The sequence below is a fragment of the Glycine soja genome, chromosome 6 (assembly GCF_004193775.1).
Source record: "Glycine soja cultivar W05 chromosome 6, ASM419377v2, whole genome shotgun sequence".
NCBI classification, from domain to species: domain Eukaryota; kingdom Viridiplantae; phylum Streptophyta; class Magnoliopsida; order Fabales; family Fabaceae; genus Glycine; species Glycine soja.
This window is the reverse complement of record NC_041007.1, coordinates 8,422,254-8,438,973: the sequence shown is the minus strand read 5'-3', so window position 1 is coordinate 8,438,973 and position 16,720 is coordinate 8,422,254. Positions and strand designations below refer to the sequence as shown.

The following is a 16,720-nucleotide window of genomic DNA, read 5'->3' as shown; positions in this document are numbered from 1 at the left end:
TAAAAAAAATACTAATAATACAAGCCACAACAATGCCATTATGCAAATTTAAAAATTCATAGACTTTAAAAATAGTACAAAAACACATCAAACTACAACAAACCCACTAAGGGATCTAACTCTCGATTGACCTGGAATAAAAAAAAAATTCAAATCCAAATCTAAATGCCCACAAACATTGAGTTATCCCACATTAATATAAAACATATCAATCTAAAATATTCAACAGAAAATGACAGCAAACCTAAATCAAGAAAGTAAAAGAAACAAAATTATGAAACCTCCTAGAAACGAAGCATATATAATAAATTTTATTTGAAAAAAATATTTCCATTCTGTTCTATTAAACTTTTATTCCCATCCTACACTTTGTTTTAAGAATAAACACCCGTATATAATAATATTGTTAAAAAATATATGTAATATTACGAACAAACTATTGTAAATAAAAGCTAGGCGGGAATTGATATAAATTAATTGAATTGTAGGCAGATTTATACAGATACTTAAGATTTGGGCTTTGTCTGTCGGTATGCTATTTGGGCTTTATCATTATTTACCTTTCTGTCCAGTGTGGAGAAAGTCTTGGGCCTCCTTATGTAACTTTGTCTTAATCTCACAAAACTCAATTTTGTTTTGGGAGGGTGGTACATCACACTATTAACAATCATAGCTCCAATATAGGATTCTTTTTTTTCCTTTAGTGCAATGTTAGGCTGTTTTTTCCCCCTCTTAATTAAGTGTGTTTGCTTCATTTCATTTCTTTTTAGAGGAATATGTAATTGGCCTGTTGAAGAATCAAACCCCATCATATCGGTATACAAACTCATAGCAAATTAAATGAACTACAACCTGCTTGACGGATGATACCGTATAATTTTGGATTCATTTTCTACGGTTTTGTTATGATCTTCAGCATCATCCATATATAGGTCTCTATTTCATTTTTCCAATTCTGAAGAAATTGGCTAAAGTAGAACAAATCTAATTATCTATCTACCTATGGATGCACCTTTGTGTAATTGACACAGTTGACCCGTTCATATTGGAACATCTCCACAAACGTGACCCATTTTTTTCTCTCAATCACAGATTACCACCCCTCTCACGCATAGTGCATACACTAACGCCACTTTGACGCCCCCATGCAATCCACGCACCTCTTTACCTCTCTAATAACGTTCCCACCTTATTGCAACACCCTTTTTCCTGTCTCCTCCTCACCGCTCCTCATACTCTCATGGAGGAGCGGGTGTCTTCGTCATCGCTACCGTCGCCATCACCCCCACCTCTTGAAAAGAACCATAATACCGACAAACTCAAGTTACCAGACTTAGACCCTGGCACCTACGTTGTCCAGGTCCCCAAGGACCAAGTCTACCGTGTTCCGCCGCCGGAAAACGCCCAAATCGCCGAGAGCCATAAGAAATCTCCTCCCAACAAGGAAGCAAAAACGTCACGCTGCTGCTTGTGTTGCGTGTTGTTCTTCATTATATTCTTGGTCCTTGCAATTCTTCTCGGAGCCGTTCTAGGTGGTCTTTTTTCCATGTTACTCACACCAGAGGACCCTAAGTTTTCCATCACAAGCTTTAAGGTCGTGGAGACCAAGCCACACCCCAAATATGACGTCACTTTGGAAGTCCACAATCCAAATTCCGACGTGGGAATTTTGTATAATGGCAAAGGCCATGTCTCCCTCTCTCTAAGGCGACAAGAGAATATTGCTTCAGGAGCATACCCTACTTTCCGTCAAGACTCTCACGATACGACAACGTTTGGGCTAACTTTAACATCATCCTCAAAAGCCGTTCTCCCTAAGGAGGTGGAGGAAAGCGTCAGGAACGATAAGAAGAAAGTGAGTGTGACATTCTCGTTGGCCATTCACGCCCTAGCACACATGAAAATGGGCTTGTTGCGTAGTGGGACAATGAAATTCGATGTTACGTGCAAAGTGAAGTTGGATACGTTGGCCAAAACCACTCACGTACTCTCTCAACAATGCGAAACTAAACGACACTAGCTGGCTAGATTCGTAGATATATATTTATCTATATCGGACTCTTCACTTGAATTTCATTTCAGCTGTTTTAAAGTTTCCTTCTTCGGTAATGCTTTGGTTTAATTTTGACCGAACTTCCGTATTATAGTAATCGCAAAAGGTTGTATGTATGTATATATGTTCTAAATATATATTTATTAATCCTTTGTGTATATTAGCTGCCTATTATCATTTTTATGTTTTGTCAAAGTAGATGTTAAAAATTTTATATAAGCTAAATTGATTAAATAATATGTGAGTTTTTGTAAATCTTTATTATTTATATTTGATTTTTACGGATAAAAAAATATGTTATCTCATATGAATGAATTTTTTTATTTAATGTTGAATAATCATATCCGTATAATAAACTCTTACGATCATTTTTATGCACTCATCTTTATTTATTATTATATTACTCGTCTTATCCTTTCTTAAAAATAAGAAGCAGGTGCAGGGTAATGTAAACTCATGATAATCCTCTTATCTCTATTAGTCGATGTTCAGTTGAAAATGTAAATCAAGTTCAATGAACAAACAACTATCTTACTGAAAATTAATGTGGTGATCTGAAAAGACAAAAGATGTACAACATCAAAATGCTAAGTATTAAACGCTACGCGAGAGAGGGTAATTAGTGAGGTTAAAAATTCTAATTGTGATAAATAAAATAATAAATATTATTTGTTGGTTCATGTAAACGTATGCTCCTATTTTTTTTTGTCTCTACAATTATTTTGTCTTTCATCTGACAACTTTTAAATTGTTTATTTTGTTTTTGTAGTAAGAGCCTATTACAAAAGATAATTCTTTCAGGGACTAGTAACAAAAAAGCATAAGCATATATGGTGATTGCTGAAGAACCCAATAAGATATTTAAGATATTTATGCCTAAGGTCACGTCTGAAAGAACTTATGAACAACTTATTTAAATTCTGCTTAATGCATACAGTTTTTTCCTTTTTAATTAAATGAAAAAAATGTATCATTATCAATATTTTCTTTTCCTTTATTTTTTTTTAATTTCTCTCCCCCAAACATACTGTTCCCAGGCTCTCACGAGTTAATTCTGCTCAATCTTTTTCTTGTGTAAAAATAAAATATGGTCAAAAGAAATGTAGCAGGAAAATCATTTTCCTATGTAAAAAAAAACCCTAGTTTTTCAGGTGGGGTATATATGTTCTCTAACTCGAACAACATTTATAAAGTGCAAAACACTGGATGTCTGGAGTTTCTTGAGTCCATAAATGTGAAAAGGAGATACCAAACGTTTGAGATATGTCCAAACACAAACACCCCTCTTATGAAGCGCTCAGTGATCTACACATTAAAAGTTTCAGCTTCTGGGAAAGGTAAGGTAAAATGCCAGCCCATATAAGCATTTTCTTTGGCATTGTATAGTCACCAAAGTGAGGTGCTTGCTCGTTATGGTTACATCAGTCCCTTTGAGGAGCTGGCTTGGATGCCGAAAGCTATGCTATAAAGCCTTTGTTATTTGTTTTTTTTATGCACATAGATTTATGGCTAATCACTTTCTGGTACTTGTCCTTCTAATAATTCTTTTATGCAAATTAAAATCATCCACTGTTTTGCTCCCTGCAACAGCAACAATAATTCGGCCATATGCGCTTATCCAATTATTAATTCCAAAATGGTGCTAACCAACAACTTACCATTAATCGACATCGTACGAAGTTTGTCTTATTTTGGACATTGCATACACACAACAATATATGAACAACCAAAACCTATATAAGCTCGACCCTCTATGCGGGGACCAATTCATGTCCCTATGACCATGAAGATCCATTATTGAGTATCTCCATGGTAAAATAAAGCATTTGCAGAGAACCACATGGCTGGTAGCTGGTAGCTACCTAGTTAATTGTTAAAAGGAAGAACTTGACCAATATTTAATTAAACAATAACAAAGGTTACTAGGGTGTGGGAGTTTTTTATGGTGGGGAATGGAAAAGCTTTAAATATATATATATCGAAATAAGATGGGTTTGGTATTGTCAAGTAGAGTGTAATCTAGTAATTCAACTTTCTTGGGTTTATTGCTAGCATAAAGGTTATAACCTACGACTCATGAAAGGCGTATAAATCTTAAATTGCCTCGATATAAGTATAACCCATAATAGGAAAAATAAAACATAGCAGGTTGGCTTTATATTTTTAGCTCTCTCAACTAATGAATAATAGTTAACATGAATGAAAGCTGTTGGTCTTTAGCATAATTAATCAAATTAAGTGTGATGAGGTGTTCAGATGGATGCGTTGGGGGAGTGCCCGTCTTCTACCAATAATTGGAGCTTCTAAGACTTAGTTTATTTCAGTTTAATTAAGGCACCAATGATGAAACTGAATCTAGTGGAAACCTATCTTTACGCGTATGAAAATGAAGGGCTGGGTTCTGAGGCTTGGAAGCATGTTTGGTGTCCCCATTAAGCATCCCAATGTCTTCTGCAAAATAAGCACTTTGAGTGGATTCCAACTCCTCCTCAACCATTTATAAGATTCACAAAGTAGTGGGTTTCCCTTTCACACACCTAACCCTTTGAAAACAACCCATTAAACTAAAAATCAGATCTCTTCCATTTTATAATATATTACTATTTTGAGATTCCACTTTGATGATATTTGATTGAGGTGGGGCTCTAACAAATCTGGGTGCCCAGTGGTTTAGTACACCATCTCTTTGTGAGAAAATTAAAGGTTCTGTTTCAGTTCAATATCCTAATTAAACAAAGGGTGGGGCTTCCAATTGTTAATAGTAAGGGATCGATGTTGGGAATTAGAGTCTTTATCAGCCCTCTGCCGTAATAAGTGCTTCTTTTAATTAGTTTATTAATGTCCCAGATCTTCACTTTATAGCTTTAGGAACTGTCTTAAACATATAATCAAGATCACAATTATAAAAAAATATGCTCCAGATTTGGAGTTCCTGGCTCCCTGTGGTGGAACTCTCTCAACTCAATATAATCCAATTACATATATAGTTTTTATTAATTAATTTAATTAACCCTTGTACCTAGCTATGCCTCTTTCTAAATTCTTGTCTGGCAAAAGGATGATGATAGAGGGCTAGTATACAAGTTGGGAGGTACAGGAACGAGCAGGTTTATCTATAGTGAGAATCTGAGACTATTATTGTCATGTACTATATCTATATGACTATATCCCGTTCAATTTTAATTTCCTATATTTGGTAATTACTTGACTAAGTTCACAGCACTTGGACCATGTAGTGGAATAGGGTTGAGGGCAATAATGGAAGTGTCTTTGAGGGCTTTATGACTCAATGATGGATGTACGCTAGGGTTATTAATCCTTTTGACATGTTAGTTGTCTTATTTGCGAGTTTAGTAATGCGATGCATAATTCAGGACAAGAAACAGCAGAAGGAAAACAAAGTACAGAAACATATGGATAATGATAATCAAAGATAGAGAAATCACAATGGATCGCGCAGTTATAGTGATATGATTTTTAAAATATATATTAACCAAATAGAATTTAGAAACACATCTATTATTATGATGCAAAACACACACAGACCGTGAGATAGACCATTTCTATATAAGAGAATTAGAAAAGTAAAGCCAGGTCATATATTCGTGTACGAATGGTCAAAAACTCCAAATTTTAATGTCACGTAACTATTTAGAAAAATAACGTGTAAAAAATGAACATAATTTAATATTTTAATATTAACTATTTATAATAAGATCTGATAGTGTTTTTTTTTTTTACAAAACTAATAAGATCTAATAGTTAATATGTAATATTTCTCCCATTTTCACATAAAAAAAAATCGTATTATAAATAGATTTTAACGTTGGCGTTAATCAGTAGATTTTTTACACAAGATGGCAACGCAAAAAAGACTTTTTTGGGTAGGGAGGTGAAATAGATTTTAATTAATCTTAGCCATTCAAATAAAATATAATAAACTATATTTATTGTTATTCTTTCTCACTGTAACCAAAAGTTCTTATAATCAAACATGCTTAATTTTTTTTCCACTATCATAGAATGCGGTTTTTGTCTCTTAATTATAATCTAATATGCTTAATATAATAAACTATGATTAAAAGAGGAAATTCACTTTCAAGAATGCTAATTCAAAACATATAATATGTTTGAATTAACATTCGTGAAATTCACTAGCAATGTATTTAAAAGCGGATAAGATAATGAAAATTAAATATTTATTATATTAAAATTATAAAATATAGTGATTTAAAAATATTTATGATAAAAATAAATTATTTTTAATCCATAATTTTTTAATTAAAATTAGTGTGTTAAATATTGTTTTGGTAAAAATTTATAAAATATTCACATGTAGAGAACATTAATTAATAGTTATTTTTTATTAAAATAGTAAAAATTACAATTGTTAGTAAATAGCTATTAACGTAAGGAGAGACTCTGTACCAAAAAAATAAAATAGGGTGAGACTCAATAGAGTTTAATATATTTATTAACCTTCTTTTTTTATGTCTGGAAATATTTAAATTTTGAGAAAGATATTTCTTTTTACCAATAAATTATTATTTATTCTTGTTATTAAAATGATCCGTTTCAATTTGAAAACATTTCAACTTTTATTAGAAATTATACTAACACTTTCAATGAAATCAATTTCTTTTTGTTGCAATATCAACTACAAATAATAGTTATGAATACATATAATCAAAGTAATTACTACGTAGATTATAAATAATGTTACATAATAAACACATGACTGTCGTCAATTAATTTTTTTTTAAAAATATTTATTAATTATTATTTAATTTTTAAAAGGTATAAATTATATATTATTACATGATTCCTCTCCCATATCTGAATAAAATAAGATATATTAAACAGAATAAATTTAAAAAAAAAGAGTTTTCGTATGTGATAAAAACAGTTTTAAGAGAGTTATTTACAAAATGAGATTAAATGATAATATAATTTATATTTTAAAATTTTAAATTAATACAAATTTAGAATATATCATAAAATTAAAAAAGTGAGACATATAAATATTTTATCCAGGACACGAAAATTATCTGTCATCCATCCATGGTGAGATTGAGAAAGATATACGCCAGCCAAGATGTACGATTTACATATTAAAGCTTGCTGTGTATAGAACACATACACTGATTTTTTTTTTTCTTGGTTACACAATGAAAATTTATTTTTCTCACTTTGATTTTTTTTATGCTTGTCACTCAAGGATTTGTGATCAGATCGACCATCACATGTTACAGCACGATTCCTGATGGCAAGGATCGAAGTTCACGTGTAAAGGTTTTTATTTCCATTGTTTTTAATCAAATAAAATAATAACACTATTTAATTTCATGTTTATTATATTTTAAAAACACTCAAAAATTTAAACTATATGTTATTTTTCGTCATTTTTTTTATCGATATTTCATCGTTTTAACTTTATCAAAACTTTGTAGGAAGAAAAAATATCAAACACTAAGCTACATTTTGATTGATGAAAATGGATGAAAATAATGAAATACAGTGAAATGAAATTAAACAGAATCATGTTACATATGAAATATAATAAAACTTAATGAAATACATATTATATTTTATTTTATTCTATTTAAACATTTTCATTTTTTCTTTACTTTAAGATATGGGACATAATCATCTTTTATACTATTATAAAATATTTAGGTAACAAATAATATTTCCATCATATTTCATTTTACCTTATTTTATTTCATCCATTATTAATAAATAATCAAACATAACCTTTTTATAACCTATTTTACGTCAAGCATTATTTTTAATATGAAATTTATGGCTAAATTAATTTGAAAAAATATTAATTGTTTTTTAATAGCTTAAAATTAATTTTAACAACCCAATTATTTTATTTTAAAAAATTTTAAATGATTAATTAATTAAATAATAAATATTTAAAATTCACTTAAAACACTTTGCTCGTAACTATACGTTAACAGCTGTCATCCAAACATGAGTCCAATCTCAACACGCCTGCAGTCTTCAAGCTCGGAGTGCTATATAACACTGTTACACTGGTGACACAAGAAGTATCTTTACAGAGAAATTTTTTAAGCACAAGATACTTCTCATGCGTGCATGTGTGTGTCAGTGTATATGTTAGTGAGAAAGAATGAGAGATGAGAAATTAAAGAATTTATCTTAACTATTTAATGTTATTCTAAATTTAAGCAAAATTAATCATTAAAACTTTCTTATATATGTTCTTACAATTCATAAGTGTTGCTGCTTTTCTTTTTTTCTTTTTATTTATTCCCTCTGATCTAGGAGTATATATATAACCTCAATTACGCCAATCAAATTTTAAAATGTAATTGATATGTAATTTTTAAAATTTTGTCATTAATGGCAAAATTTTGTCCCTAAATTGTTTAGTTTCTTGTATATAGGATTTGTTTTGTGATGAGAGATTTGGGTAGTTTATATGATATCTATGTTTAAATTTAATTACTATCATCATGCATTATATATATATAATGATGTAAAATAAACATATTTATGTGAAATATAAGAATATCTTATGAACCATTGTAGATAAACTGAGAAAATTAAAATTAGTTATATCGAGTAACAATATATCACTGCAGAAATTTGATACACATACGATATTTATTTATTTTATTTTGAAATAATTTTAAAATAAATAAAAACTCATATATGAATTTTACGTATACTTATTATTATTTTTTCCTTATAAAACAGATAATATGATCTTTTATGTTAATATAACCCTTAATTGGTTAGAAATCATTAAACATATTTTATTATATACTTCTAAATATTGAATGTAGTAGCATAGTTTTTTAATGTATTAAATATTTTCTTTTTTAACATGTTTTTATTTTATTTCCCTAATTAGGACATTAGTTATTATATTATGGAAATGAGCGTAAAAGACACCAAGTTCAAGATTTTACGCATGGTTTTTGTATCTTTTGTTATCTTTAGCCTTCTGCCTTCATACAGTAACATTTTAATTAGTAAATACTTCATCCTCCGTGTAATTATAATCATCATCTTACATTATTTTATAAAAATAATAATAATAATAATAAATAGATTAAAAAAATAACAATTTTACAAAAAATATTTTTGTTTGTTAAAAAATAATTGCATAAAGTTAACTTAATCATCATTAATTATTTTAGTTTGTTTTATTCATATTAATATATTATAATAAATATACTAAGTAAAAATAAGTAATTAATGTTATATTAAAAAACTAAAAATGATAGTTATTTTAAAGCTAATAACGTATTATTATAGGATGGAGAAAGTAACTGCGTATTACTTTCAGTTTTCTTTAAAAGAACGTTTTATTTAAAATAACAATAGTTATTTAATTTAAATTATATCTCTAATTTATGTTTATTTCTTAAATACTATTCTACTTAAATGAGAAGTAAAAGATAATAAAAATATATTACGAAATTTTAAAAAATACTATCCATTTATTGATCGAGGTTCATGATGTCCTAAAATAGTGGTATTAATTACTGCACTGTATATACAGTTAAAGATGAACTACAAATTTGCGGTCTCTCATAATTGAGTTTGGTTTGTGTCTGATACGAGTAAGAACAAGATGGAAAATTAAAGAAATGGAACTTAATAAAAATTTAGATTTACAAATACATGTAACACCTCTTTAATGTAAAAAGCAAAAAAAGATACTCTATTAAATAAAAAAGATAATGAAAAAGGCGTTGTTTTTGCAGTATAAATATTCACTGAGATGGGTATATATATATGCCATACGTCGAGCAGTCAAGGAAAACCATCGATGAGGGGGATCAAATGAATTGAATGATCACTAATATGAAATGTTTGTAAGGATTATTACCGCATTAAAATGTCTAAACTAACTCATTTAATTTACTAGTATTTCTGAATGTCTAAATCGGCTTTTGAAGTTGGAGATCAATTGTAGTTATCTTTTTCAGTATATATATTGGCCACATGTACGATAAGTACAATTCATGGCAACAAAGTTGACGGGGGCCATTTGCAACTGCGGCATAAAACATCTGCCTTTCACTATCCGCATGCGCATGCAAACGTGTGTAGGAATCTATTTGTTCGGACTTTGTCCTTAAAAATTTAATAATAATAATAATAATAATGGAATAATGCTATTTCCATTATCAACAAGAAAAAAAAAGTGATAAAATTCGATCACCCCTTCACCATTCTAAGGTGGTGGTGTCAATTCTTTGAACTGATCATCTACATCCATCCTACAAACTCTATACACTTGCGGGAGTCACAGTACTCGATCTTTTCCACTCCACCAAACGCCGCAAGAATTGCTCAACCTGTAAATGTGACCATTAAGATATTTGTTAATTACATTATATATTTCTTAGATTCACCATTCACAATAAAGATATACAAGATTGATGCGTGAATTAAACATTTAAATTATTATAATAAATTGTGGTGGATATTGAATATATAGCACTTGCCTCTGATGGATCTTGCAAGGAATAGGAAGCATCTGTTTCTTTTGCAACTCTAGAAACGAGAATCCCAATTCCTTGACCCCTACTGCGCAAAACCTGTTAATTATATTATATCCATAATGTTAACAAGTCAATTAATAAACATATGCAGGTGAAAATGAAATATATAGAATAGCAATATATATACTTTTAACTAACTAACTAGCAAGCTAGGCGTGGCAGCATTTGTTACCCTAAAAGCATCCTCATCAGTTCGATCATCACCAATATAGATTGGAAATACATCATTCGAATTCTCGTACCCTAGAAATATGCAAATAGTATTATTATAGTGAATCAGAACAAACATATGACTTATATATGTAGCATAGCTAGGTGAGATATCAAAGTAGGGCTATTTTTGCATGAATTAATATATATAGTTATCTACTCACCTAATGATTCTAACAAAAATTCAAGAGCCTTGCCCTTGTCCCATTTGATGGTTGGACGGATCTCTAGCACTTTTCTCCCTTGGGTTAGCCTAAGTTGTGGATACTCAATGAGCACCAATCTAACTTTCTCCGCCAACGCTGCCCAACTCTAAGGAAAAAACAGAGTACAAATTTTTTTTAAAAAAATGGTTTCCGAACAATTAAAGTTTTTTGGCGTGTGCGTGTGGGTTTGGTAATTCTATTGATTCAACAATTATATGGTAAGTTGACTGGTACCTTTTCGTCTACACAACGAAAGTGCACGGACAAGCAAAACTTATTGTTCTCAACCTTAGCCCCTGGGACAGTCTTCGTTTTTTCTAACAAGATCTTGTACACCTGAAAAATTATTTTTTGATAACGTACGACGCGGTTAATATCTGATGTGCTGCCACAGGCCAATTTGGGAGGAAATGAAATAGAGGTTTGCATTTAGATAAAAGAAAAAAGAGAAAACCAACCTCATCGATCATTGGCAGGAATTGACTCGCGGGTTGGAACAGCACTGCTTTATTATTATTATTACCCTGAAACAAAGCAACAAATGGCAAAGCTAAGCAGAAAGAAACAGAAAGATAGAATCTTCGACACACTGATTAGTTTCAGAAACTCTCTCTCACTTGCTTTGGACTTTTTGTTGGACCAGTGATGTCCATGCCATGGCTTCCCGCATAGTAAAGTTCTGCCAATTTTACAAAGTTATATACCTGAAAAATATAAATCAGAAAGAACTCCAATTAAATCTCTCAAGAGAAGAAAAATAAAGAATCATTTAATCACTTCCATGTCACTTTTTGTACTTATTTTTCTTTGAAGAAAATGTACCTTGTCTCTGCACCTTCCAGTCACGATTGCTGTGGGAAAATGTCTTGCAATACCCTTTAGTGTTGCTCTCATCTAATTTGAGAAACCAAAGCCTCAGATTAATCACAAACATAAGCTTTATTCAATGGATATGAGTATAAGAGAAAAATGGGAACAAAAGGAAAACCTTTCTAGTCATGAAAGCCTTATTCGGATCTGCAACAATTGGAGAGAGAGTTCCATCGTAGTCAAGAAAAACTACAATTTGCTTTCCTTTGGCACTATATACTATCTGTTCAAAGGTGTTCAGAGCTGAAGGGTGATAAAGCTGCAAAGAGTGGTGAAATAGAAGCAGAGTCAGGTGATGAGCATAACCACACAAGAATCATAAACCATGTAACATGTTCATCATATGTTGTGCTTACAATCCAAGATCTTTTTTCTTGGCTTTCTGATTTGGCACGAGTTGGGGAAGAAGCTCTCATTGAATCAATCCATGCACTAACTTTGGCTCCTTCCAATCTTTTCACAAGATTTTTATTATGGGGCAGCCCCCAAAACCCACCAAGCACAGCCATGGATTCTGGTACTGTTGCACTTGGCAACACGGTTGAGTTTGAAATGGAAGCTGCCATGGCAATCAGCGTGTTAATAACCTCATGAGTCACCACATTTTGGTTCGTCATCATATCTATCTTCCTTTCCTTCAAAATTCAAATTAACCCTTTTGATAGAATAAAGAAATTGGAAAATGTAAAAGGAAATTTGGAAGAAACTGCTTAGGCAGAATAATATTGGAAATAAAAGGGAGGGGTGTGGAGAAGGAGTGGAAAAACAGAGAAGAGAAAAGATGAAGGTTGATTGTGGTACGTGGCTTATTACTCTGCTGAATAAGGCCTTTTATAGAATGAAAAAAGTTGCTAGGAAAAAAATCAGAGTTGATTTTACTAGTTGGCTTTGCCTAGCCAAGTCACGAACGAGGCAGGTGTGTCTGGTCAATTTATAAACTTAGGCTTCACGGCACAAACCGACGAAACAACCACTTCTCTTCTCTTCTTCTTGTACTTTTCAGCAACCATATACTAAATATGCAATATAGGAGGGGCCACCATCATGATCCCCCACACAGCTACCCTCCTTTTTTATTTTCTTTTTCTGCTGTAAAAAAAAAGTGTACATAATAATTTGGAACCTTCACTGCAAGGATCGTGTAGTTTCGTTACATTTTTACCACTTATTATATGCATTATCCTGTAGTCCAAGTTAAAAGGACACCACATTTCCAAGCGGAGACCGCTTCTTTTTATTGTTTGGTGTTATCAGAAAAGATTCTTGGATGATGAATATGTGGTTTGCATAACTAGTTTTACTTTTACTTATTACTCAAGTCAATATTGAATAATCCTAATAGTTTGCGTCCTCAATAATCTTACAAAAATAATGGAATAGTGTTACGGGCAGTTTTATATTAATTAATGATATGAGAATCAGGGTTTTAGATTTGACTAGAGGAGGAACAATTGAATGGTGAAACAGAAAGGGGTTTTGCTGTTTCTGTAGTGTGCAAAGCAAGACCATTTGAAAGTGGTTCCAGGTAGGGGTGAGAATAGGTCAGGTCAGGCTTTGAAATGCCTCAGCCTAGTCTACGTAAATCTTTGAGGTCTGAGTCTGGTCTATAGCCTATCAAAGACTTTTATTTTAACTCGGCCTGACCTTTTTAAAAGTATGACCTCTGATAGCCTTTTTAAAAGTCTTCTTCATAATAAATATTTAATATTTTATGGAGTAGGAAAGTTAAAAAAAAAGTCAATCAAAATAATAAGGAATATAAAAGGACACATGACTCACACTTAAATTGTAATTAAAGTCCTAAATTGTAATTGAAATCTGATAGTTTCAAAAAAAAATTAATTGTATCCAAGAAATAATATTATATATTGGTATCCAAAAAATAATATATATATATATATATATATATATATATATATATATATATAGGCCAGTCTATCAAGTTTATAAGGCTTTTTAATAAGCCTAAGCCTAGTTTATTTAATTTAATAGGCTTTTAAAAAAGTCTGAACCTAACATTTTAATTAAATAGGCCAGTTCAGGCCAGACTTTATGTAGGCCAGATCGTAAGTCTCTGTAGGCCGGTCTGACCTATTCCCACCCCTAGTTACACTAGCTTAGAAAGCGGAAAAGGACCACATAATTTACCCCACCTTAATAATTTTTATTGTCTTGAACTTCATGAGATAAGAATTGCCAGCTAATATGGATAAAGTTTATATTCGGGTGGTTCAAAAAAATAAAACACTTAAATGGTAGGATAATTTGTCATTATAATTGTATTTTATACGTTGCAGGAATCTTAGTTCTGATGGAAAATATAAATTTGGCTAATGCAAAAATCAATAGAACAAAATGATTTTGTAATCTTAAATAAAGATTTTATCTTAGTTTTTTTTTATCTCCCAGTTCATCCTATAAATTAAATGCATATCTTATTTAATTATCACAGTTTACTTTAGATTAGGATAGATCTTATCACTTATCACTAAATTGTACATAGACTATAAATGTACTCTATAGTATCAATCAATCTTGCACATATTGATTAGGATGGCAACATCGATGACAAAAAATCTACATTGGCATACACCATCTTCCTTGGTAGTAATCCAATTTCATGGCTCTAAAAGCAAAAAACAGTGGCACAGTCCTCAACGGAAACTGAATACAGAGCAATTGCTATTGCAACTTTGCTCATTGAAATTCATATTCCACTACATAGTCCACCTAAACTACTATTTGATAACATTGGTGCAACTTATTTGTGCACAAATCCCATTCTTCATTTTCTCTTTATTACCATTTCGTCAAAGAGAAAGTTCAAGTAGGGAGGCTTCTGGTCATACATGTATCCACAAAATATTAGCTTAACAAATCATTTGCAACAAATAAAATTCAAGGTCTTGGATACAAGATCAAAGTTACAGACAACAAGTTAATCTTGCGGGGGCATAATGAACCAGCATTATCCTATAATCTTAAATGAAGATCTTATCTACTAGTATCTTTTATCCTAACTGATCATGTAATTTGAATGTAGATCTTATCTAATTGTTATAGCTTTGTTTATATTAACATAGATATGATTTCTTATTATCTTATCTCTTATCTTATTTTGGATTAGGATATGACTTATCGTTTATCAATCAATTATATATAAACATTAGATCTATAAATATATACTATACTAGCAATGAAATGCAATTGAGAATTCTCTCAACAAACGTAAAATTCACTCACAAAATTGAGAGAGGAAATAAGTTTTTATAATAGGTTACAATTTTGCTTTTGCAATCTTTAGCAAGTACTTGAAGTCCAGTATTTTTTTTAATTTGTAAGTTTTTAGAAAATACAAGTCCATGAGGTTGTTTTGGATTATCGTTTGGTTGAACTCGTAACTAGCATTTTTTCAATCCATCAGCATTATTGCTTCTCCATTGAGGACTTGGAGAAGTGTAAAACGTTTTTTGGAGTCTCTAAATTGGCAAACCAAATGCACACATAGTCTTCAAGCTTGACTTGCATTAGACACATTTATTTGTTTTCCCCATTCCCTTACATTGATCTCATAAACAGGACCTTTCTATCTCTCTTATTATATAAGGTATTTAAACTTCTCCACATTCTTTATTTTCTATTCTGTAGGTAACGACATTTCTTCAATTTTTCTTGGTTTCCATTTTTAATTTGTATGTGGTATATTGCGATTTAGAATATAGGTACAAAAAAATATTCCTAGCATATGAGCTATCAACCAATGATAGATGAACCACTTGATCTTCCCTTGTATAGTTTCTCTGAAACTTAGACAAGTAGCACCTACCTACCTTGTCTATATACTTCAAAACCAGGGGCATAATAAGTACTTTCTTTTTCTTCTTGCCTTTCTTAGTTTTGTTTCTCTTTTGTATCGTTTTCCATCAAGTATGCCAACGATAACTAGTTAATATAGAGTTAAATGCATACGAAGTAGGCCATTCGGCTTTTAGTTCATGCATTCCTTTGTCAAGCAATTATGTACTTATACATTGGTTGATACTCATATGCTAAGAATATTTTGATATTTTGTCAATTTTTTCTTTTCTCGCCTTTCTTAATTTTGATATTTTGTCACCCCAAAAAATGTATTGCCTTCATAATTAAGAACCTTGAGAATCCTACATACCTAAAATATCAACCATTGAATGTACCAATAATTAAGGATATGTACTTGGATAAATGAATGTACATGCAGTCGTTAATTTTTGTTTTTTGTAGTATTATGTTAACAACTTTCATCATTATTTATTATACATATACTTATATTTTGTTATAATATACCAATAGTTGGTTTTTTTTTTATCAATGTTATAATCCTACATATTTCCTTCAAAATTGTACCATTAATTTGAAATGAGCCAAAGTCACATTTAATTTATGAAAAATGCTATTTGCGAAGAAACCCATCATGTTGTATAACTAATTATGACATGCAAAAATATGACTATCTTTCGTATTTACTCTTAGTGTTATCTTTCTAAATCACATTTTATACTAATTAAATATATTATAATAATATTGTTTTCTCTTAAGTCAGCTTAGTTATTTAAGTTGTGAGAGATAAATTGAAAATGTGTGTGAGGTGAATCTTTCACAGGAATGCTACTGATTTTTTTCATTTTTTATTCTCCCTCCTCCACTTCCGACGTATATTCACTTTGATACTCACCTCTTAAAATTTTCACCGAGTGTTAAAGTGTTTTGACCAGTTAAAATTGTCAATAGTTAAAATTTTGTCGATTTAGAAAAAGCTCTGAAAATTTATAATACCTATTTCTTTCTATTATTTT

The 16,720-nt window shown here is 30.7% G+C and overlaps 2 protein-coding genes across 4 annotated transcripts; one reads left to right on the top strand and one right to left on the bottom strand.

The window, feature by feature from the left end:
- Positions 1-833: 833 nt before the first annotated feature.
- Positions 834-2,211, top strand: LOC114415334 (NDR1/HIN1-like protein 13). The gene has a single exon (XM_028379965.1). It carries the CDS (start codon positions 1,241-1,243, stop codon positions 2,018-2,020), a length of 780 nt encoding a protein of 259 aa, XP_028235766.1. The 5' UTR covers positions 834-1,240; the 3' UTR covers positions 2,021-2,211.
- A 7,636-nt stretch (positions 2,212-9,847) lies between these two features.
- Positions 9,848-12,866, bottom strand: LOC114415332 (probable trehalose-phosphate phosphatase J). Of its 3 annotated transcripts, none has more exons than XM_028379963.1 (10): positions 12,245-12,866; positions 12,007-12,147; positions 11,841-11,912; positions 11,636-11,722; positions 11,477-11,542; positions 11,253-11,354; positions 10,977-11,124; positions 10,745-10,845; positions 10,546-10,638; positions 9,848-10,395 (listed from the first exon to the last, which is right to left on the bottom strand). In XM_028379963.1, the coding sequence occupies exons 1-10, from the start codon at positions 12,506-12,508 to the stop codon at positions 10,327-10,329; spliced, it is 1,143 nt and encodes a 380-aa protein (XP_028235764.1). In that variant the 5' UTR covers positions 12,509-12,866; the 3' UTR covers positions 9,848-10,326. The 3 variants fall into 3 exon arrangements, 2 of the variants coding, with proteins under 2 accessions (XP_028235764.1, XP_028235765.1); XM_028379964.1 differs by having other exon boundaries at positions 10,775-10,845; positions 12,245-12,865; XR_003667348.1 differs by having other exon boundaries at positions 10,364-10,395; positions 10,730-10,845; positions 12,245-12,864.
- Between the last annotated feature and the right edge of the window lie 3,854 nt (positions 12,867-16,720).

Coding starts and splice junctions, on each gene's coding strand:
- LOC114415332 (XM_028379963.1), bottom strand. CDS start 12,508: ATGATGACGAACCAAAATGTGGTGACTCATGAGGTTATTAACACGCTG. Junction 11,543..11,635: donor CAACAAAAAGTCCAAAGCAA/GTGAGAGAGAGT, acceptor GCTTTGTTTCAG/GGTAATAATAATAATAAAGC. Junction 10,846..10,976: donor ATTTTTGTTAGAATCATTAG/GTGAGTAGATAA, acceptor GCATATTTCTAG/GGTACGAGAATTCGAATGAT.
- LOC114415334 (XM_028379965.1), top strand. CDS start 1,241: ATGGAGGAGCGGGTGTCTTCGTCATCGCTACCGTCGCCATCACCCCCA.